This window comes from Chionomys nivalis, chromosome 4 (assembly GCF_950005125.1).
Source record: "Chionomys nivalis chromosome 4, mChiNiv1.1, whole genome shotgun sequence".
Classification (NCBI taxonomy): Eukaryota; Metazoa; Chordata; class Mammalia; order Rodentia; family Cricetidae; genus Chionomys; species Chionomys nivalis.
The window spans coordinates 117761245-117784919 of NC_080089.1; the positions used below are offsets into that span (position 1 = coordinate 117761245).

General features: G+C 52.1%; 1 protein-coding gene across 5 annotated transcripts in view; it reads right to left on the minus strand.

Moving 5' to 3' along the window:
* Ccdc13 (coiled-coil domain containing 13) overlaps positions 1-20273 on the minus strand; it is a 37295-nt gene extending 17022 nt beyond the window's left edge. For 4 of the 5 annotated variants that reach the window (XM_057768572.1, XM_057768571.1, XM_057768570.1 and 1 more), the window contains exons 1-7: positions 20204-20273; positions 15851-16074; positions 14416-14564; positions 12282-12424; positions 10516-10605; positions 3652-3768; positions 2548-2652 (exon numbers count right to left, since the gene is read on the minus strand). In XM_057768572.1, the coding sequence (XP_057624555.1) occupies positions 2548-2652; positions 3652-3768; positions 10516-10605; positions 12282-12424; positions 14416-14564; positions 15851-16068 (822 nt within the window). In that variant the 5' untranslated portion in view covers positions 16069-16074; positions 20204-20273. Of the gene's footprint in view, positions 1-2547; positions 2653-3651; positions 3769-10515; positions 10606-12281; positions 12425-14415; positions 14565-15850; positions 16075-20203 lie in introns of those variants that run through there. The other variant, XM_057768573.1, reaches the window with a different exon arrangement.
* Positions 20274-23675: the final 3402 nt, after the last annotated feature.

Genomic DNA, 23675 nt, shown 5'->3' on the forward strand with positions numbered 1-23675 from the left:
GAGAAAGGTCCCTTCATTGTGGCTGTCCCAGGCTCCGGGACCCTCTGAATCTCAGTCCCGTTAGGAACATGGGTCTGCCCAAGGGTACGTTCTGCATGGTGCTGCAATGGGGGGGCTCAGCACCCCAACCCACCTGAGCCCAGCAAGCCCCTTAAGTTCTTGCTGGAAAGACAAGTCCTGGAGTTCACTTCAGATCAAGATGCAGGGCTCTGGGGGCAGGAAGGGCCTGAAAGCCATATTTTAACAAAAGCCATGGGTGATTTTCTTTCTTAAATCAAACATTCATTTTTATTATACATTTCAACACTTACAGTAACTGTACAAAACGGTGGTTTCTGTGCAACCGCCCCTTACATTTGTGACCTGTTTGAATGGCACTGGCTCCCCTCCCTCCCTGGTTCCCTTCTCTTCACTGCCCATCTTTTAGGTCATTTAAAAAAATCCTCTAGGCTGGGCGGTGGTGGTGCACGCCTTTAATCCTAGCACTTGGGAGGCAGAGGCAGGCGGATCTCTGTGAGTTCGAGACCAGCCTGGTCTACAAGAGCTAGTTCCAGGACAGGCTCCAAAACCACAGAGAAACCCTGTCTCTAAAAAACAAAAAACAACAACAACAACAAAAAAAAAATCCTCTAGGAGAGAAAACACGAAACATTGTTTCTCTGAGTGTGGCTTGTTACACTTAACACAACGATCTCCAGTCCTAACAATTTCCGGCAAATATCATGCTTTTGCTTTTTATTCATGGCTAAGACGCCACGGTTTATGCATGCTACATCTCTCTCCATGATCCAAGTCTGTGCTTTACGTATGGATGGGCACCCAGACTGCGACCTCTCAGTAAGCAGGTGTCTGTGTGCTGAACAGACTCCTCCGAGTACTTATCCAGAGTGGTACCCGGAGTTGCATCACACCGTAGCTCTAGCGTCAGCTTTCTGAAGTCCCTCTATAGGGACCCCCACGGTGGCCACAAGAACCATGTGCAGGACCCCATGGTGCACAACGCTCCTCGTTCCCATGCCCTCACCAGCGTGGTGATTTTTCTCCATGACCGTGCTCCTAACTAGAAGGCATGGAGTCTTAATTCAATTTTGATTTGTATTTCCCAAAGGCTAAGGCTGTCGACTATTTAAAACATGGTGAGATGACTCGCCATGCCAGTGCCCACACGGAGGGCAGGGCAGGCATGGAGGTGGAGCCCTGCCTGTAATCCCACCACCTGAGACACAGAGACAGGGGAACCCTGGGACAAGCTGGCTAGCTAGACTAGCTGAGTCCTTGAGCTCTGCGTGTAGGAAGAGATGCTCCTTCAACACGGTGAAGGGAAAACCTCACGTCGTCTCTGCCTCTGTGTGCGTGTCCACACACAAGCACACACACTTGCTAACCATTCGCGTTCCTTCTCCTCAGAAGTGTATGTGGAAATCGTTCTACATTTAGAAATGAGTTACTTGTTCCTTTGTTATGAGTTCTTTATGTATTTTCTGAGTGTTTACACTGAGGTCTCTGGTACATTTTGAGCTGATATTTTACAGGGTGAGAGGCAGGGATCTAGTTTAACTTCAAAGTAGATGGTCAGCTTTCCCAGCCCCATGCCAGAGACGGCTCCTCTCCAGTGTGTCTCTTACACCACGAATGCAGTCAGTTCAAGGCGGTGTGGCAGTAGATAGGACACTAAGAACATAGCTCAGTGACAGCGGTAGGGGATCTATTGAGCTGGCCTGTGTTGGACACTTAAAGGTAAGGAGACTTGAGCTCACACCTCTAGGATCCCAAAGTTTTAGGGTGCCCTCATGCTGGCTTCAAGGGTTTCACAAAAGATCCTACAGGAAAAGCCACCCAGCAGGGTGGGGGCCTGGCGCCTGGGAATGTAGGTGGTATGCTTGAGGAACTGAGGGAACCCCACATCTTCCACAAGCTTCTCAGTCTAAAGGCAAAATGAGGGTGGTGGGGCAGCAAGCCTTGGCTAACCACTGCCCAGTGACCCCACCAGGATGGCACTGTGCTGAGAACCTCTGCCCCACACATGCTGACATGGTCATTTCTGCCAGAGCCCAAGGGATGGGGGAACAGGTGTGCAGATGTGGGAACTGAGGCAGAGACAGTAACTTGAGTGCCAACCCATAGGTGCTGAGGAGAGGGCTGGCTATGGACACAAGTCGGTCAGCTCTGGAGCTGCCGTTGCTCACTTCCTCTGGTATGTGTCAAAACACTCAGAAAACAAGAAGGGAGACCAGCCTGTTTTATTGGTTACCAGAACCTTTCAAAGGGGATTTGCAAGTCTCTGGGACGAGGCTGGAAAAAGCCTACCATTAGAGCCGTCACGCGAATTTACATGAACTTGGGGAAAACAAGCCCATAGAGAAGCCAGTTACACGCGAGGCCAGGCACGTAAAAAGCATTACATATGTGCATGCGCACACAATAACAAATGAACACCAGGTGGAGGAGAAGGAAGCCCGCAATCTGCAAGGACGTGCTGTGGGCCAGGGCGGCGTTTTGGGGGGCGCGCTCAGGCCTTTTGTTCAGGGCTGGGAGACTCTCACTCACCTTACTCTGTAAAACTAGGATTTGTTGAGCCCTCCCCCTCCAGGTCCCTGGTGAGGCCAGGAGTTGCTGGATGTTTATGTCTTCGCCAACTTCATTGGCCAGAACCTGAAATAAAGCAAGGGGCTCAGAGCTCAGCGTGACAGGAGAGAGGCCCCCCAGTCCTTCCTGCCGCTCACTGCACAGGACTCGGAGCTGGGACGGGGTTCCCGATGGCAGCTCCCTTGGTATGGCCTCGCACCTCAGAGCTCAGCTGTCACGGGTCAGTTTGGCTCTGTCTGGCGAGGTGGCTCTGTGACGCTCCAGCACCGTCCTGGCCCACAGAGCCCACACGCCTGTTATCACAGAACTCCTGTTGGCTCAGGAACTGCTGCGGGGCCTGGCCCTTTGTGACGGTCACTGCCAAGAGTCTCTTGGAAGTACAGAAGAATCAAACGAGGCTGCTCTGTCTGGGGAAGATCTGACCCGTGGCCATCAAAGTTGTATGAGGTCAGGCCTGTCTCAAGGCTTTGGGGTAGAACTAATACCCTCCGTATGTCACCAAGCTGATCCCCGTCCAACCGGCCGAGTCTCTGGCCCTTGTTTCCACAACAGAACACTGTTTTGGAACTCTTGGCCAGTCTAAGTGGTTCCAGCAAGGAGGACACATGCCAGAGAATTCACTATGTCAATACCAACAGTCAGCTGGCCCTTGGGCCTACACGCTACACCTGAGCAATTTCCTCTGAAAGGAGCTCTCAGGGCACAAAGTCTCTGTTCATTGTCTACACTGCAGGTCACAGAAGGCAGCAGGTGGCCAGGCAGCACGCTGAGTGGAAATCTAGGGTCTACCAAGGCACAGGACAGTGGGGGGGGGGTGGTGCAGGGAAGGCTTCCAGGCCTCTCCCCATGGGCAGAGCTAATCTCAGTTCATAGGCAGATCCCAGGGCAGTGGGCAGCCCCCAGGTAGCCAGTCATCCTGCCCCTAGGCAGAGCTGACCTAGCAGAGGCAGGAGAAAGGCCACCTGCTTTGGAAGAGAAGCCAGCGGGCAGGACTTTGGAAGTCAGGATTTTCCTGGGACCAACCCTGGCCACGTTAAGAAATCCCACGCCCTGACTCTGAGAGACCTTCTGGGCCACACGGAGCTCCTGCTTCGCGGACTGGATCTGGTTGCGCAGGTCGCTCATCTTCAGGTTGGTGGCTGCAAGCCTTTCCTGCAGAGCTTTCACCTCTGGGGACTCCAGCTGGTCCGGAAGAACAGAGAGGAAGTCGTCACTATGGCCTATGTAGTAATAACAGTCAGGGCTACTGTCTGTCTAATGTATGTTCCAGGAGCTGGGCAAGGGCTGGAGTCTTCAGAAATCCCCAGCACCTTGAGATGCAAAGCTGAGGTGGGCAGGAAGTAAAGCGTAAGAAGCCTGAGCTACCTGGCTATGTAGGGTGGAGCAGGGACAGTCCAGCTTCAGGGCTGACCTGTGTGCTCCGTGTATGTAGGGTGGAGAGGGACAGTCCAGTTTCATGCATGGCCAAGGCTGGAGCATCTAGGGAAGGCAGCATGCAGGTTCCACATCTCCCAGATACTCTGCTGTGCCCTGAGACAGGCTTATGCTAAGAGCATCCTCCGTTCATCTGCAGAAAGCTGCACCAGCTCACCAGGAACATTAACTCCCCAGCTCAGGGCCTCTTCTGCGGCTGGAGTTGCCAGCACAGGCCATGAATCCGCCAGCAGAGTGGGGTGCTACGTGTTTGCTTTAATGGAATGCGGTTTGAAACAACAGCCCTGGAAGACACATGCTGGAACTCGGGGACATCTGCTTTTCATCTTTTCTCTTAAAAAACTATTGTCTGAACTGGGCGTAGTGGCACACGCCTTTGATCCCAGCACTTGGGAGACACAGTCAGATGGATTTCTGTGAGTTCAAGACCAGCCTGATCTACACAGCAAGTTCTAGGACAGCCAGGGCTACACAGTGAGACCCTGTCTCTATGACGAGAATGATGCTTGAGGCAAATGTGGGGAATACATGATCAATATACTGCCAGGGCTGGAGAGGTGGCTCAGAAGTTAGGATCACCGGCTGCTCTTCCAGAGGACCCAGGTTCAATTCCCGGCACCCACATGGCAATTCACAACTGTCTGTAACTCCACTTCCAGGGATCCTACGCTCTCACACAGATATACATGCAGGAAAAACACCAATACACATAAAATAAATAAATAAAATGTAAAAATACATATATGCCTGTTTCTGTCTCAGTGGATTTTCTTGCGACGTCCATGATCAAGTTAACCCCCTTCCGGTGGATGAAAATCAAGTCTGGGGGTGGGGGGCAAAGCTGCCCTGGCAGGCACAGGGTCGGGACAGCACAGAGGGATTAGAACCCTGGTCCTTCTGCTGCCCTGGCAGGCACAGGGTCGGAACAGCACAGAGGGATTAGAACCCTGGTCCTTCTGCTGTCCTGGCAGGCACAGGGTCGGAACAGCACAGAGGGATTAGAAGCCTGGTCCTCTGCTGTCCTGGCCAAGTCTCCCAATCAGAGCTTCGGCTGCCAGTGCTGCTACAGACTGTCATGGCAACAGTGAGGTTGGTTAGCATGCTAAGTACACATCAGGCCATGCTGAGACCTATGTTGCTGCCCCAGTGGACCAAGGGCCTGGCTTCAGGGATGCAGGGTGGCGTCAAAGGGTGACTGCTTCCTTTAGCAAACACCAAGAGAAACACGCGTAAATGTTAGCGTGAAGGAAAGGCCAGACCTCTGTGGAACTTGGGGCCACCTACAGAAAAGCAGTGGCCACAGAAATCGGGCCTGGCCGTGGGATTCAGCAGTAGCCACAGAAATCGGACCTGGCCGTGGGATTCAGGAGTGGCCACAGAAATCGGGCCTGGCTGTAGGATTCAGGAGTGGCCACAGAAATCGGGCCTGGCCGTGGGATCCAGGAGTCCCTGACTGCATCAACGCCGCTGCCAGGATCAAGGCAAAAAATCAACGTGGACAATATTTGCAGAGTGGAGAATTCTACAAAATGCAAACAGATCCTTGAAAAAATACACACTTGCTGACCTCGTGGCTGCCTGCCACTCAGGTTTTCTTCCCTCTGTTAGTTGTGTTTTAACATCCAGCCTGGCCGAGTGGCAGCAAACATCCTCTCCTGTTGCTAGGGGCTTCGGGTACTGTAGGAGGGCATGAACACGCGGTAGCTCTGGGATCTGACAGCATCTGGAAAGCTAGCTGTTCAGAGTGTGAGACGCTGGACACATCTGGATCTAGAGCCAGGCTGTGAAGCCCACTGCCCCAGCTCCTCACCATAGAGGTGGTCAACACTAGCCTCAGGAGTGTGGGAGGCACGCGGGAGGTGAGCCTTGGATTGGGTGAGCAGCCGACATCCTAGAGAGGCCAGGGAATGGGGCCCACTCTCCCTCCCAGCTACCACAGGCTTTGCTCTGGCCCCTTCTGAAGGAACAGCCACAGTGCTCTGGGAACAGGCATTGCTGACTGCTCACAGCCCAACCTTCTGAACTTCTTGCAGAGAGGAAGGCCTTCAGCTGCACTCCAGAATGCACTCCAGAGGAGACTGGGGCTGGGACATGCAGTGAGAAGCAGGCTTTGGGTGCAATGATCAGACATGGTTTTGTTCTGTCTTTGAGCAGACGACAGGGAAAGGACCTGACCTGGACAAGATGAGATCTGCAATCTGGCACACTCTTCTGTCAGAGACCCAGGCTTCTTAGGATGGTTACAGAATCCTTCTGAGACCTCTACCCCAGCGGGCACTTGAAAGCCCTCCCTGGGTGCCCCATAACCTGTTTGTTTGATTTTTTTGGTTTTTTTGAGACAGATTTTCTCTGTGCAACAGTCCTAACTGTCCTGGAATTCACTGTGTAGACCAGGCTGGCCTCGAACTCAGAGATCTGCCTGCCTCTGCCTCTCAGGCTCAGGGATTAAAAGCATGCATCACCACTGCCTAGCTCCTCCCTAACCAGTTTTATGTTAGTTCATTGTCCTTTTCCTGTTTGTGGGCTTTGTGGTCCAACCAAATGCTATCCAATTGACACCCCGGTGAGCCAGCTATGCAGAATGTTCTGGTTCCCATCCTTTATGTTGGAAGGCACTGCTCCCCCTGGAAGGCTCTGCTCCCCCTGGAAGGCTCTGCTCCCCCTGGAAGGCACTGCTCCCCCTGGAAGGCTCTGCTCCCCCTGGAAGGCTCTGCTCCCCTGGAAGACTCTGCTCCCCCTGGAAGGCACTGCTCCTCCTGGAAGGCTCTGCTTCCCCTGGAAGGCTCTGCTCCCCCTGGAAGGCTCTGCTCCCCCTGGAAGGCTCTGCTCCCCCTGGAAGGCACTGCACCCCCTGGAAGGCACTGCTCCCACTGGAAGGCACTGCTCCCCCTGGAAGGCTCTGCTCCCCTGGAAGGCTCTGCTCCCCCTGGAAGGCTCTGCTCCCCCTGGAAGGCACTGCACCCCCTGGAAGGCACTGCTCCTACTGGAAGGCACTGCTCCCCCTGGAAGGCCTTCACCACCCACTTCACCAGAGCATGGTCAAGGGCACCTTCTCGACTTGCTAGCTTGCAGATGGAGGATAAGCTCCTGCTGCCAGCTCAGGCCTGACCTGTTTCTCAATTCCATCACACTCCCTTTACACGGCCGTTACTTTTCCTCTTAGGCCCTGGTGGACAGAATTCAGGGCTTGATCCCTGTGTGACAAGGCAGATAATCCTGTCAGGCTAACAAGGGACCTGACGATATTACACAGGGTAGCTCAAGTCGGGGGACCTCAAGGGACTGGGTAAGCCAAGGGCAGGTTGGAAGTGTTCTTTGGCAGGAAGGCACATTGCCCACCAACCCCACATCAGACAAAGGTCTGATCTCCAAAATATATAAAGAACTCAAGAAACTAAACATTAAAATTCTAAATAACCCAATTAAAAAATGGGGTACTGAGAATTGTCACCAGAAGAATTCCAAATGGCCAAAAGATACTTAAGAACATGTTCAACTTCCTTAGCTATCAGGGAAATGCAAATCAAAACAACTCTGAGATACCATCTTACACCTGTCAGAATAGCTAAGATCAAAAACACCAATGATAGCTTATGCTAGAGAGGATGTGGAGTAAGGGGAACACTCATCCATTGCTGGTGGGAATGCAAATTTGTGCAACCACTTTGGAAATCAGTGTGGCGGTTTCTCAGAAAATTGGGAGTCAACCTACCTCAGGATCCAGCAGTACCACTCTTGGGCATATACCCAAAAAATGCCCAATCATACTACAAAAGCATTTGTTCAACTATGTTTACAGCAGCATTATTTGTAATAGCCAGAACCTGGAAACAACCTAGATGCCCCTCAGTGGAAGAATGGATAAAGAAAGTGTGGCACATCTACACATTAGAGTATTACTCAGGGGTAAAAAACAATGACATTTTGAATTTTGCATACAAATGGATAGAAATAGAAAACATCATCCTGAGTGAGGTAATCCCGACCCCCCCCCGAAAAAAAGAATATGGTGGGGCTGGAGAGATGGCTCAGAGGTTAAGAGCACTGGTGTCACTTCCAAAGGTCCTGAGTTCAATTCCCAGCAACCACATGGTGGTCACAACCATCTGTAATGAAATATGCTGCCCTCTTCTGGCCTGCAGGGACATATGCAGGCAGACCACTGTATACCTAATAAATAAATAAAATAAATCTTTTTTTTTTTAAAAAGAATATGGTATGTACTCACTCGTAAGTGGATTCTAGCCATAAACAAATGACATTGAGGCTATAGTTCATGATCCTAGAGAAGCTAAGTAATAAGGTGGACTCAAAGAAAAACATATATAGATCCTCCTGGAAATTGGAAGCAGACAAGATCACCATGCAAAAGTTGGGAGCATGGGGGGGTAGAGGGAAGGGGAGAAGGGTAGAGAGAGGGGAGAAGGGAAAGGATGGGGAGAGCTTGGGGGAGTGGGATGGTTGAGATGGAGGAAGGACAGATATGGGAACAGGGAAGAAGATATCTTAATTAAGGGAGCCATTTTAGGGTTGGCAAGAGACTTGGCTCTGGAGGGGTTCCCAGGAGTCCACAGGGATGACCCCAGCTAGGACCCTGGGCAGTGGAGGAGAGGGTGCCTGAACTGGCCTTGTCCCATAGTTAGACTGGTGACTATCTTGAATATCACCATAGAACCTTCGTCCAGCGACAGAAGGAGACAGAGACCCACATCGGAGCACTGGACTAAGCTCCCAAGGTCCTGTTGAAGAGTGGAAGAGGGAGAGTATGAGCAAGGAAGTCAGGACCACGAGGGGTTGGTCCACCCACTGAGACAGTGTGCCTGAGCTAATAGGAGCTCACCAAATCCAGCTGTACTGGGACTGAAGGAGCATGTGATCAAATTGGACCCTTGGAATGTGGTTGACAATTGGGGCAGACAGAGAGGCCAATGATGATGGCACTGGGATTTGTCTCCACTGCATGTATTGGCTTTTGGGATCCTATTCTCTTTGGATGCTCACCTTCCTAAGCCTGGATGGAGCGGGGAGGCCTTGGACTTCCCACAGGGCAGGGTGCCTTGCCCTCTCTTAGGACTGGTGGGAGCGTGGGGAGGAGGGTGTGTGTGGGGGGAGTGGGATGGAAGTGGGGGGGGAAGTGGGAATTTTTATTGGTATTATTTATAAAGTAATAATAAAAAAGGACATTATCCACTTCCACCAAGAGCACACTAGCTACCTCCCCAGCAACGACATTGGTTTACATACTTATCCCTACACCCCAAAAGGCCCATCGCTGCACACCCAGGACTGAATTTCTCTCAAGATTAGCAAGCTGTGGTCTGATCCCGAGGCATGGGCAAGAGGGGACAAGAGACAGGAGAAGGAGCACTGAGCTGAGAGTCCTGGGGTTTGGTCCCCTCTGTAGCAGCTGCTCTGGCTTTCTGAGAATTCACTGGTGTAGCTGCTGGGACATTCTGGGGACTCTGATGCACTTCGGTCTGAGCTGTGCTCTACATCCCTGGAAAACCACATACGGCCCGCTCACCTTCTCTTGGAACTACATCCACATGGCCTACTTTGTTTGAGACAGGGTTTCTCTGCATAACCCTGGCTGTCCTGGAACTCACAGAGATCCACCTGCGTCTGCTTTCCCAGTGCTGGCATTAAAGGCGTGCGCCACCACCTGGCACATGAACGGCCTACGTTTTTGTGGCCTATTCATTAGCTAAAAAAAGGGTCTGGGGGATGAGTCTGCAAACCTGCAGGGCTGCCCAGAGGCCCCCAACATTGCAGTGCCTGGCACAGGAGGCAGGGGAGACAGCTCAGTCCCTAGAGCCCATGTAAAAAGCTGGCACGATGGTGAAAGCTGGTGATCCCAATGCCAGGGAGGCAGAGACAGGAAAATCCAGTCTAATCCAGCTAGGCAGTTCAACCAGCCAGCGGGCACTAATTGGTGAGAAATTCTGTCTCCAAGGAGTGACTGACGTTCCTGGGGATGACCTGAGGTTGTCCTCTGGGCTCCATGTGTATAAAAGCACACATGCACACCCCACACATTCCCACACACACAAATACATGTACATGTCTACAAACTGGAGGGAAAAAGAACAGAACTCTGAGCAGCTGGGAGGATACCTGCTGCCTGGATTAGGCTTTGTGGGTGTCTCCCCATGAGGAGGCTACAGACGCCTGGAAGCAAGCAGCTAGGTAGACCAGCCTCCCCCTCCCCACCCCCATCTTATGTCCCCAGGGCTTGGAGGTCCCAGCTCTACCAGCTCCCCCAGCTCCCACGGAAACCGGCTCAGCCGAGCCTTCCTTCGCCTCTGCCACGCATCCTGGCCACAGGGCATAGAGAGGGCTGTTCCCTTGGGGCCGCTCTGAGACGGCTACAGCATTAGAGAAGAGCCCTTGGCTGAGCAGCGGGTGGGGGACCATGGCAGGTACCTGAGAACGTACAGGGAGGGGAGGCCCAGGTGATGGCTACCTCACAGACTCAGCACAGAGAAGAACTCCTACCAAGGGTCTGTCTCCTGCCTGGGTCCTCAGTGGCTTGGCTCCTGGGTCAGTGGTCCCCTTGGCCGGCGGCCTGGCTGGTGCCATCTGCAGCTGAAAAAGCAAACCTGGCGCTAATACATGGTTCTGCTCGCAGCTGCACAGCCAGCTTAAGTACCTGCTGTGGCTGGGTGTGTGGCCCCCGCCCTGGCGTCTGAGCCCCCCTGCCCAGCCACTCACTTGCGACCACTGATGGAAGGAATGCCCTTACCTGCTGTGGCTGGGTGTGTGGCCCCTGCCCTGGCATCTGAGCCCCCGGGTCACTTGTGACCACTGATGGAAGGGGTGCCCTTTGCAAGCTACTTGTGGCAGGAGAGGTTTGGCTGGTGGTCAGCCCTGCTCCCTAGCTGACAGCAAAGCAACCCGAGAATCTACTAAGACCTTCATAAATGAGCACAGCACAGTTCTGAGGGGGTCTGAATGAATGTGGCCCCCATAGACTAGTAGGGAGCAACACTGTCACTGTTGGGAGGTGTGACCTTGAGTGTAACTGCGGGGTGGGCTGTGCTGCTTGTGGATTAGGTAGTAGAGCTCTCAGCCGCCCTCCAGCACGCGTCTGCCTGCATGCTGTCTCGCTTCCTGTCATGCCCATGACAACAGACCAAACTATAAGCCAGCCCCAATTAAATGCTTTCCGTTATAAAAGTTGCCATGGCCAAGGTGTCTCTTCACAGCAATAAAACCCCAAGACACTCTCTCAGCTGTGGAGACAGAGAATGTAGACTTTGGGCTACAGGAAAGATAAGGGATGTGACGGAGCCTGCTGCAGGTAGCCAGGCAGCTGACCCTTCAGTGGTGGCCACTGATTTGGGGCACGGCCCCCTCTCATGCCCCTGGGAGCATCCTGTTCAGTGCTAGGCCATGCTGGTCTCCTGTGCTTTCTCCCAACCCTGCACTACGAACCTCTGGGCCCTTTAAAGGGACACTGTGCCCACAATTTCTGGCCTGCGGGGTGCACCCCTTCCAGCCACTCCTGCCGCTGCTGCCTGTCAGGCGTTGTTCTTCTTCCTTTGCCCACATGACTCCATCTCCCAGAACCAAAGCCTCCATGCCTTCTCTAGTCCTCCAGTGTGCAGCCCAGAACCTGAGCCAAATCTCTAGAAATTCATCCCAGAATGAAGAAACTCTTGCTCAGTGCCAGTGTGAGGACCAGGTGGGCCATGCTGGGCCTCGGGACTAGACTTCAGACTCAGGAAAGACTCCGGCTCCCTCCAGTCCGAGGAACCCATTACTCCTAAGGAACCAGAACCACAGGCTGTGCCCCTGCTGGAGCAGCAGGGGTCTGTGGTTAGCTGGGGGGGGGGGCAGCAAAAGGGGAGAGATCGAACATGGCAGGGTCACTAGTCCTAGCTGTGGCTTCAGACAAGCAGGGGTTTCTGGGAACTGATTACACACGTTTATCCGGTGCTGTCTACACACCAGGCTTTGTTCTAAGCGGCTACAAAATGCCACATTATTCATCTCTCAGCAAACCCAGCAGCAGGATTGTTACCGTGGCCTCCTGGTGGATGGGGGACAGAGACACGGAGTTTGGGGCATGCTCTGTTTCCATTTCCCTTAGCCACACTATGCCAGGTTCCTCTCAACAGCCAGTGACCCCTGGCTGTCTGTCATACATCCTCTCTCTGGATGTGGCAGAAACTGGGGAACTCACTGCAAAAAATGTGCCCTGGGACCTCCAAGTGTGGCCCTCTGAGTCCCCTCCAAGGAAGAGCAGCCCAGGCCCTTACTTCGTGTTCCAGCTCCTGGATGCGGTTAGTCAGCTGTTTCACCCTGGCCTTCGCACTCTCTGACTCTGCCATCAGCCCCCGGTTCTTTTTGGACAGTTCAATGATTTTGGTGGCAACGAGATCCCCAGCCATCCCGGTTGCCCCTACAATTAAAGAAATGGCAAGGCCCATTAAAAATACAACCTACACCTCAAATCTACATGGCTGCTGTTCAGGGGATCAGGCAGGGTCTCTAGGAAGTCATGGCTTCCAGAAGGTAAAGAAACCCCGTTTCAGCTGAGCTTGGGGGTAAGATGCAGTGTGAGCACCCTTGTTGCTCATGGAACACAGTCCTCAAAAGAATCTGTTGGGGAGGGTTCTGGAGGGAAACAACTGTCAATGTGTGGGGGAGGGTTCTAGAGAGAGAGACAACCGGCAGCTGCCCAGAGAAGAACAGGAATGATCCAGGGATGGGCTTCCTGGGGGCTCATTTCCTCCTGGGACTTAAAATCCACTATCATCCCCCAGACTATCCAAGGAAGCTGGAGGAGCAGGGAGAGAGCCCAGCGAGAATGGCAAATCCTTTCCCTGCCTTCCCGGTGCTTCCGGCACAGCCTCGCTCCTGAAACCGCAACCCTGGGCGAGTGAAGACAGTCTAAAATATGTGAAGCAGCTGCAAAGTAAAAGCCGCAGCCCTGACTGTGAGCGCTTCCATACAGGGGGCAGAACACACAGAAAAACTGCATGGCAGCTCACGTGTGCAATCCCTGCACTTGGGAGGTGGAGACAAAAGGACCAAGAGATCAAGGTCTGTGTTAGCTACACAGAGAAACAGGGTATAGCCTGTGTTACATGAGACCTTGTCTGGAAAAAAAAATCCCACAAATCTGTAATACGCAAGCAGGACGCAAAGGGATGGAGATGGCGCTAAAGTTCCTACAGCCCTCAGCAAGAGGAGAAAGGAATTCTAACTGGAGTGTATGCTGTGCCTGATGTAATTCTAAATTAAACAAGAGATGGAGCTATGTCTGGTGGTTCACTAGTAATCCAAGCATTTAGGAACTGAAAAAGGACCCCAAGTTCCAGGACAACCTGAGCTACACAGAGGTGTGAAGGGAAGAAAAGAAGAGGGAAGAGAAGATGGGGGGGGGGACAGGGAAAAAAAGGGAGGGAGGGAGGGAGGGAGGGAGGAAGGAAGGGGTGAAAAAAAAAAAACCAGACAAACAAGGACCAGCCAGACTTCTCTCCCCAAAGCACAGAGTGGAGCTGAGCCGTCTCAGGAGGAGGCAGAGACAGAGCCCTGTGGCAGAGATGGATCTTCTGCTCTGCCTGGAGCTTACAGGCTTAACCAAGCCTCCCTCCACCCCAGCCCCTGAGCAGCCGGAAGGAAAGTTGAGTGTCTATCCTCACAAACCAGAGTCGTGACTCCTGTGCTTTCTGTTCTGAACAGGAAAATCTAAAGAATGGAGGGAATAGGTACATCCGGCTGCCCATGGCCGTCAGGGTGCGGAGGTCTTTCTGATGGGACCTTTGCTGCCCATGGCCGTCAGGGTGCAGAGGTCTTTCTGATGGGACCTTTGCTGCCCATGGCCATCAGGGTGCGGAGGCCTTTCTGGTGGGACCTTTGCCAGACCTGCTGGGGGAGACAAGGTGGGACTCTGGCAAGAGCAGGGTCAGCCCTGCTGCCCCCATGGTGGACAGCGCAGGGCACTGGCTTTCTGTTTACACCCATCTACACCTATCTGTGACGTGTGCTGTGATCCACAGGGGCACTGAGTCATCAGGATCAGAGTCCTTGTCAACTCCCTAGGCAGAGCCTGTGCCTAGCTCACAACCACAGGCTCAAGGTCACCCCGAGACCTGCAGAATAAGAGTCTCTCACACCTCTGCCACCAAGATCTCCATCGGCAGAGTCAGAGTGTAGCCCAGACCTACCGGGCCAGGGTCAGCATAGCAGCTGATGGAGATGGCATGTACCTGTTGAGGGTGTTTGGGTCCCAGAAACTTCTATAGCATAAACAGTTGCGGGTAGCATCCAAGCCAAGCTCAAAAAACAAAGAGACCCTTCCAGCGACTCCATAGAGCACTGTGACACATGATCTTTGCGCTGCTCCCTGGAGCCCAGCTGCCTGGACTGCGCAGCCACAGCAGTTACCTGTGAAGGCAAGCCTGTCCTCTTCTATTTTCTTCTTGAGGTGTTTTATCTCAAAGTCCCTCTCCTTCAGAAGCTTATACAGTCGCCCGTTCTCATCGACTGTCTCCCTGAGCTCACTACGAAGCTGCTGGATTTCATCTTCCAGCACCCTGCAAGGGAAAGGAGGACCGGCTGCTCCTCATAGGCACTAGCTAGTGCTCAGGGTCACGCTGCCTGCCTAGGCTTGTAGTACCACGTCTGGGCACGAGGGGGCACTAAGATGTCTGTACAAAATAAGACTGAAAAGTAATTTCTTTAGCACCATGTTAGAAGGCTTGGACCACATTGCTTGCTTCTTCCTATGGGTTGTATAAAAACCTACACTGTGTGTGCTTGTGGGGGTGTGTATCCACATGTACGGGTGCATTTGTATACAGTTTGAAGTGAGCAAAAAATAGATTTGGAGCAAAACTAGACAGAGCACAGGCCAGCAGGGGCCGCCACCTCAGCCTGCGCAGATCTGCGCCACCCGGCACCCATGGCACTGTCAAGTCCAGAGCACTGAGAAGATGCCGGGTATCTTTCAACTTCACACCGATCATTTAAGAGAAAAAGGTAGGGAATTGCATAGCTTCGGAGCAGTGATGTTTAGGTGCTACTGTCTCGGGGTATGTGCGGGACTGCGGGCAGAGCTGAGAGATCTACAAACTCTCGGTTCCGTCCCGTTCCCTAGAAACGCAGGTTTTAGCAAAGTGACTGTGAAGGAAAACCCAGACAAAGAAAGCACGCCCTGAGGTGCTTACGGTCCTTCCTTCTGGCCTTCCATACACCGCCCGCACCTGCTATCCAGAAAGCGGCTCGGTCAGCTACACAGGCCTCCGCCGTCTGAGCTGACACAACTCTGAGCTCAGGAACACTCGCCCAGTTGAACCAGTAGTCTATATCTGGGACCGTTTCATCCTCCCCCCTCCACCACCCTTTCCCTCTCCACCACTTCTCCCTCTCCACAACCCCACCCTCTCCACCGCCCCTCCCTCTCTGCCCCTCCTTCTTCACCACCCCCTCCCTCTCCACCACCCCCTCCTCTCCACCACCCCTCTTCTCCACCGCCCCCTCCTCTCCACCGCCCCCTCCTCTCCACCACCCTTTCCCTCTCCACCGCCCCTCCCTCTCCACCGCCCCTCCCTCTCCACCGCCCCTCCCTCTCTGCCCCTCCTTCTTCACCACCCCCTCCCTCTCCACCGCCCCCCCTCTCCACCGCCCCTCCCTCTCCACCGCCCCTCCCTCTCCACCACCCCCTCCTCTCCACCACCCCTCTTTCTCCACCGCCCCCTCCTCTCCACCACCCCCTCCTCTCCACCGCCCCTCCCTCTCCACCGCCCCTCCCTCTCCACCGCCCCTCCCTCTCCACCACCCCAGCCCTGTCCACCTGCCTGCATGCTGCTGAGGTCATTACCTCTTCTCGAAGATGTTTTTCAGGTTCTGCTCCTCCGTGTTGAGGAGGCTTAGATTGTCTGGGATCTCTGTAAGCTCCTCCTGGTCAGCTTTACTTTTACAGCTCAGCTCTTTCTCCTTCTTTTTCTCCATCTGTTTCTGTAGCCTTCTGTGCTGCAGCTCCTGCATGGCCTTGAACTGGAGTCGCAGAGTGTCTGCGGAGCTTTCCTCGGCCTCCATCCTGCCCTGAGAACAGAGACCCAGGTTCTCCACTGAGCCATCAGTGGGTCTAAGCAGACGCTCACACCCCCTCACCTTGGATCACCTAAAGCCGAGGCTGAGCCCAGCCTCCTGACTGGAGTGGCAGCAGGAGACACATCTGCCTGGTCCTTCTGCCAGCAGCTTTCAGCTTTCAGTTAGCATTAGTGTCTCACAGGAGCCGCTGAAACTGAAGACATCTGGGCCCAAACCCAGACCAGTTAGATCCCAATCTCTGGAAAACGGGTCCCAGCCATCATTTCTTCCTTCACAGTGGGGGTCAGAGCTGGGTGGACGGCACATATCTACAACCCCAGACTTTGGATGCCAGCAGGACAATCAGGAGTTCAAGGCCAGTCCGGGCTACATGGGGCTGTGTCAATAATTTATTTGAGGTATAACTTACATACATGTACATACAGCACTAAATCTTTCTGCATCTGAGGTGACCCACGGCTGGGGTTCAGAAGACAAGCCCCAATGTGCTAAGCAGGAAAAGGCCCGTGGAAATAAGTCTGTCTGACATGCACCCATGCCCCATGTCTGTTCTTTCTTCCCACGGGCAAGGGAAAGGTTTATGCTGGCATAAAAACCTTCTTTACCTTAGCACACAAGCCAGCAACAAAGTCCCCATTTTCCCTGCCCCTCTCTGAAAGTTCACTATCATGTATCAAAGGAGTTTGTCACAAGCCCTTGAATGTCTCAGCCCCCTCCCAATTCCAAACAGAATCGAGGAGACAGTTCCTGTCTTCTGGGACCATCTACCTCTCCCCAAACGTCTGTCCTCCCCGCTTCCGTCTGCCCTGGATGCTCAGCAGCACTGCCGGCCTGTGGGTGCTAAATAACTCACCTGGTCTCTCTTGCTTAGCTGGCCTGCTGCCAGTTAATATTGCAGGGGCCCAGGGCATCTCTAGCTTCCCCTTTGTCCCTACCCCACCACAGTCGTGTCCTGGCCCACACATCAAGCCCTGCACAGCCTCTCTGGTCCATCAACCCCACCCCCTACCCCATAACCACCATTCTACTTTTGACAGACGTGACCTCTCAGCTAGGCCACCACTACCACAGACGGCATCTCCACCAAAGGCTCGGGGTGTCCCCTGCCAGTCCCAACCCCATGCTACCTCGGTTTTGCCATTTACAGAATTTCCCATGGCTAGAGTTACACAGTGGTTAGGTTTTTGTGGCTAGACCATCTTTCTTTTCCCTTTGCCCAGTGCCCCCCTTTGGATGTCCACCTCACTGCTTTTCACTTCTGTGTAGTATGCTAATGTCTAGAAGCCACATCAGCTTATAGTTCTGACACCTGGATATCTAAATAGTATCCGTCTATCCCGGAATCAAACTGCTATACACATCCGTGCTGAGATGGTGACCGTGTGACGGTGTGAGCATGTGACCGTGTGACCATGGTGACCATGTGAGCATGTGACCGTGTGAGCATGCTTTTGTTTCTCTTGGTAAACACTTGAAGTGAAATGCTGGTTGTAAATTCTGTGGTGAAATCTAGTTTACGTTTCTAAGAAACTGCTATGCATGCACACATGTACATGCAGACACAGATACACACATGCACACATATTCATACATGCGTCTGTGTATGCAAACATACTCTGTCTTTCACCATGCGATGTCTTGAACCACCCCAGATTCTGGCAACCGAGCCCATCACCATATGTGGGTCTCAACTTTGTACCTTCAGCTTTGTGAGCCAGAATGGATCTTTTGTTTTGTTTTTGTTTTGTTTTTTGAGACAGGGTTTCTCTGTACCTTTGACTCTGTCCTGGAACTAGCTCTTGTAGACCAGGCTGGTCTCGAACTCAGAGATCTACCTGCCTCTGCCTCCTAAGTGCTGGGATTAAAGGTGTGTGCCACCACCGCCTGGCTCCCAGTCTATTCTCACACATTAGCCAGGGTCCTGACACTGTCCAGAGGAACATTGTCTACTTCAGCACTAGGGGTGCCCCGGGCTCACAGCCTTGCACACTTACTGTTCCCACGCTATCGCTAGGGATGCCCCGGGCTCACAGCCTTGCACACTTACTGTTCCCACGCTATCGCTAGGGGTGCCCCGGGCTCACAGCCTTGCACACTTACGATTCCCACGCTATCGCTAGGGGTGCCCCGGGCTCACAGCCTTGCACACTTACTATTCCCACGCAATCACTAGGGGTGCCCCGGGCTCACAGCCTTGCACACTTACTGTTCCCACGCTATCGCTAGGGGTGCCCTGGGCTCACAGCCTTGCACACTTACTATTCCCACGCAATCACTAGGGGTGCCCCGGGCTCACAGCCTTGCACACTTACTGTTCCCACGCTATCGCTAGGGGTGCCCCGGGCTCACAGCCTTGTACATTCACTGTCTCTTCTACACACTTTTCTCCTTGTTTGTTCTCTGGTTCCTTTCTGGGCATCTCTGAATTCAGGGGACCTCTCCTCTGGGATGGATTCCCTAATGACTGCCCTGATAGATGTTGCACCCCTTCCCCAACTGTGCATTAATTATCCTCGGTACTGTGGTCAAATCTGTGACAAAGGCATTGGAAGGGTTTGGCTTGGCTCGCGGTCTTAGAGGACACCGTCCGCGTGGCAGGGAAGGGCGGCGGCGGAAGTGGACAGTCACAGGGAGTCCACTCTCAGGAAGCAGAGAGGCAGAGCAGTTACTTCACCCCCTCCTCAACTTCCTTGTTTTATTCAGTCCCAGCCTCCATGGGATGCTGGGTCTTCCCTTCCCGGATAAACCTCTCTGGAAACGCCCTCCCAGACACATTCAGAGGCATGTTTCCCAGATGGCTCTAAATTTAGTCAAGTTGTTAACAAGTACGGATGACCATCCCTGCTTCTACTTTCTAAACCCGCCCTGCCCCCAGGTTGCTTGCCCTTTTCTCCTGACACGGAGCACGTCTGTTTTCACCCACGAGCATGTAAACTACCAGAGGACACTTGCTTGTTTCTTTTTTCCGTTGTTTGAGCAGCAGCAATCGCTGGCCTCCTGCTGGCACTTGCTGTGTAGACCAGGCTTGCCTCAAACTCATGACAATCCGCCTGCCTTAACCTCTCAGATGCTAGCTACAGGTATGTGCCACCACGCCTAGCACAGCACACTATGTTCAAGGCCATGTTACAGGACCTAACAATGTTTGGGACACAGTCGGTGCTAAACTAATATTTTTAGAAGTGAAAGAATTCGGGTTTTTATAGATAATTATACTTTGTAACCAACAAGGTAACCACAAGTAATAGTAACAAATACTTAGATGACCACAGAAAACTATAATTGCTTACAAATTGTTTTCCTTTTCAAGACAAGATCTTGGTTATGCAGTCCTGTCTGGCTTCAGGCCTGGTATGACTGTCAATTTGGGGCCAACAGGGGTTTTCTTGTCAGTTTTAGGCCAGCCTGGGCTACAGAGTACAGCTCTGCTCAGAAGACCAAAAGGAGGAGAAGAAACGTTTTCAGTCCCCGGAGCAGAGCTCCAGAAACTGCGGAGCATTGCTGAGGGACTCTGAGCAGCACTTCCCACCAGCCCGCCCCTCACTGTCCCCACCCACAACTTTTCAAACCCCCAGTAATAGCCCCAGGCCTCAGGAATGGGAGTCAATGCAGGGCAGCAACGTCTATGCCAGGGAAGCAGTGGGCAGGGGCCTGAGGCCACGCGCTGAGGGGTGGCTGCGGACGACCTGCTTCTAGTCTGACTCACTCGGACCGTGGCCTGGGCTCTTCCTCGCTAGCCCTTCCCATGCGAAAAACACCAGTCAGCCCAGGGAGAGGACTGGGCCACCGGCTGCGGCCACGCCATCCAGATCTTAGCTCGCCCCTCCACCCCCGGTACGGTCCCCGCTCTTGGTCCCCACTCTCGGCCCCCGGTTCGGTCCCCGCTGTCGGTTCCCGGTTCCCGCTCTCGGCCCCGGTTCTGTTCCCGCCCTCGGTCCCCACTCTCGGCCCCCCGGTACGGTCCCCGCTCTTGGTCCCCACTCTCAGATCCTGGTTCGGTCCCCGCTCTCGGCCCCCGCTCTCGGACCCCGGTTCGGTATCCACTCTCGGTCCCCGCTCTCAGACCCCGGTTCGATCCCCGTCAGAGCTCCTGTCCTCTTCGGCCCCCACACACACTTACCGCGGCCCGCTTCGCGGTCTATCTTCAGGGTAGCTAGCGCTTCCTCCGCCCTTCCCGATGCCGGCACGCGCTGCCCTGGCAACCGTCACCAGGGAAACCAGTCAGGGCGCCTGTGTCTACGGGGGCCGGGAGAGCCCTGAAAGTACTGAGTGGATGGGGCTGCGGGCCCGTGGAGACCTCCCAAACTGCACCGACTAGCTGGATGGAAGAGGGCAACGAGCCCTTGAAGCCTTCGCTCTCCGGAATGTATTTTATTTACGGATTTATTTTTTATTTTTAAAGGCAAGGTCTTATGCACTCCAGGCTGGCCTCAAACTCGCTCTGTAGACAAGGATGACACTGAACTCTGGATCCTCTTGCCCCCATTTAGTTTGAAGTCTGTTTTGTTAGATATTAGGATAGCTACACCAGCTTGTTTCTTAGGTCCATTTGATTGGAATTTTTTTCCAACCCTTTCTTTATTCTAAGGCAATGTCTGTCTTTGAGGTTGAGGTGTGTTTCTTGTATGCAGCAGAAGGATGGATTCTGTTTTTGTGTCCAATCTGTTAGCCTGTGTCCTTTTATAGGGGAGTTGAGTCCATTTATATTAAGGGATATTAAGGACCAATGATTGCTGTCTCCTGTTAATTTAGTTTTTGTTGTTGGTCATGTTATTTTGTGTGTTCTTTCCTTCTTCTTGATTTGCTGCTGTGAGATCATCAATTGTCTGTGTTTTGGTTGATGTAGCCAAGTTCCTTTGGTTGGAGTTTTCCTTCTAGTATTTTCTGTAGGGATGGGTTTGTGGCTAGGTATTGGTTAAATCTGGTTTTGTCATGGAATAGCTTGTTTTGTCCTTCTATAGTGACTGACAGTTTTGCTGGGTATAGTCGTCTGGGCTTGCATCCGTGGTCTCTTCATGTCTCCATAACTCTTGACCATGACCTTCTGGCTTTCATTGTCTCCACTGAGAAGTCAGGTGTAATTCTGATAGGTCTGCCTTTATATGTTATTTGGCCTTTTTCCTTTGCAGCTCTTAATGTTCTTTCTTTATTCTGTATGTTTATGTTTAGTGTTTGATTATTATGTGGTGAGGGGACTTTTTTTTTTGATCTAGTCTATTTGGTGTTCTGTATGCTTCTTGTATCTTCGTAAGCATATCCTTCTTTAGTTTGGGGAAGTTTTCTTCTATGATTTTATTAAGTATATTTTCTATGCTTTTGAGTTGAACTTCTTCTTCTATACCTATTATTCTTAGGTTTGATCTTTTCCTGGATATTTTTTATATCCAGCTTTTGTTAGATTTAATGATTTCTTTGACTGCTGAATCTATTTTCTCTATTGTATCTTCAGAGCTTGAGATTCTCTCTTCCATCTCTTGTATTCTGCCATTTATGCTTGCGTTTGTGGTTCCTGATCGCTTTCTCATGATTTCTGTTTCAATAATTCCCTTGGCTTGTGTTTTCTTTATTGTGTCTATTTCAGTTTTCAAGTCTTGAATAGTTTCATATGTTTTATTTCTTTTTCTTGGTTTTCTTTAAGATTTGCTGATGTCTTCCAATTTTTTTTGTTTTCTTTTCCTCCATTTCTTTGAGGGAATTTCTCATTTCCTCTTTAAGAGTCTCAAACATTTTCCTGAAGTTATTTTTTAGGTCATTTTCTTTTGCTTCATCTGTACTTGGTTGTTCAAGTCTTGCTGTTGTAGGGTCTCTAGATTTTACTGGTGTCATGTTGCTCTTTGTGGTGTTGCGTGTGTTCTTACCTTGTCTACTCATCTTTTCCTCTAATTGGTGTGGTTCAGGCTGTCTGTGACTCTGGTGATCAATCTTCTAGGTGCCAGTGGATCCAAGGCTCAGATGGTTCCTTATGTTACAGCCAGTACCATGGTTCTAGTTACCTCGATGGTCACTCCATGTTCCCGGAGGTCACTCAGTGCTCCCCCGGTTTGCCCTGCTCCTGTGGACTCAGGACTGCTCTGGCCCGGGTCGCTGGCTCAGCCCTACTCCTGTGGAGATTGGCTGTCCCAGGCCCGCTCCAGCCCAGGTCGCAGCCAGCTTTTCTTAAGTTACCCCAACTACCTTTTGCCTCTGGGCTTTTCCTCTTTTTACTTCTGCATGTTGTACTATTCTTCTTATTCTGTGGCTGGCTGGGTGGCTGAGTCGCTGGGTGGCTGATCCCTAGTATTCTCCTCTCCTTGCTCTCTTGCTCCTTCTTTTCCTCAGTTCTCCTATTTATCCTCTCTGCCTGCCATCCCCACCTATCCCTGCTGTTGTCTCACTACTGGCTGTTCATCTCTTTATTAGACCCTCAGGTGTTCTAGACAGGCAAAGAATCACAGCATCACGGAGTTAAACAAATTCAGCCTAAACAAAAGCAACACACCTAAAATAATATTCTACAACACTCTTTCGTTTTTTTCAAATGGCACACAAAATTAAAAAAGGAACATTAGAAGTGATTATGGGTTACACCACCACAGATGACAACATCCGTGTCCCTATCTGGCCAAATCCCTGAGCTTCAAGTTCACTGAGACACTGTATCTCAAAAACCAAAGGTGGAGCGCTAAGGACAAACCCTGAGGACAGCCTGTGTCTTTCCCACGCACACATGCACCAATCAAACACGTGAACACAGCCACACTAAGAAAACCCATACATGAAACACCTACAGTGATTATAGAAGAATTGTGGTGCTTTTTAATTTTTTTTTGCATTTTCAGAAGAGTTTTAAAAATAATGAGGCCATGGTTCCACCCCCAGCACTATACTGTGTGTGTGTGGGGGGGGGGGTCCTGGTTCCACCCCCAGCAACACACACTGCATGTGTGTGTGTGGTCCTGGTTCCACCCCCTGCACCACACAGTGTGTGTGTGAGGTCCTGGTTCCACCCCAGCAATACACACTGCGTGTGTGTTTGTGTGATGTGTGTTGTGTGTGTGTGTTGTGTGTACGGTTTGTGTATGTATATGATATCACCTGTTCAGTCTGCATAACTACTTCTATGTATGTTTTCAGGACTGACCACGTGATACCGGCTAAACAGTTGATGTGCTCTTCTCTGAGGAGGACTGGTTCTCCTGGCCTCAGCATTCCTTAGTTGCCTGGAGTTCTTTGTCCAGGGTTGAGGCCTTGTGAACTTCTCCCTCTCTGTGTTTGCATGTCTGCTGAAATCATTGCGTTAGTTCATGCTTAGGTAGCCATGTTCGTGAGACTTCATGGGTGTAGCATTTGATGTTTCTGGGAGAGACAATGCCATAGCCAACTTTTGTTTTTAAAGCTAATTATTTGTGTGCTTGTGGAGACCGGATGCCAGCCTCGGGGTTGTCCCCCAAAGCCATTCGCCCAGTTTCTGAGACAGGATGTGACGGTCATTTTCTCAGCTGTCACGATCGAGTCTCACCTGGGGAGAGTTCAGTGACTGTCTGGACAGGGTGGCCTGGGGCGACTGTCTTGTTTAACTGTGGGTGGCACCTGGCTTAGGGTTTGAATTATAT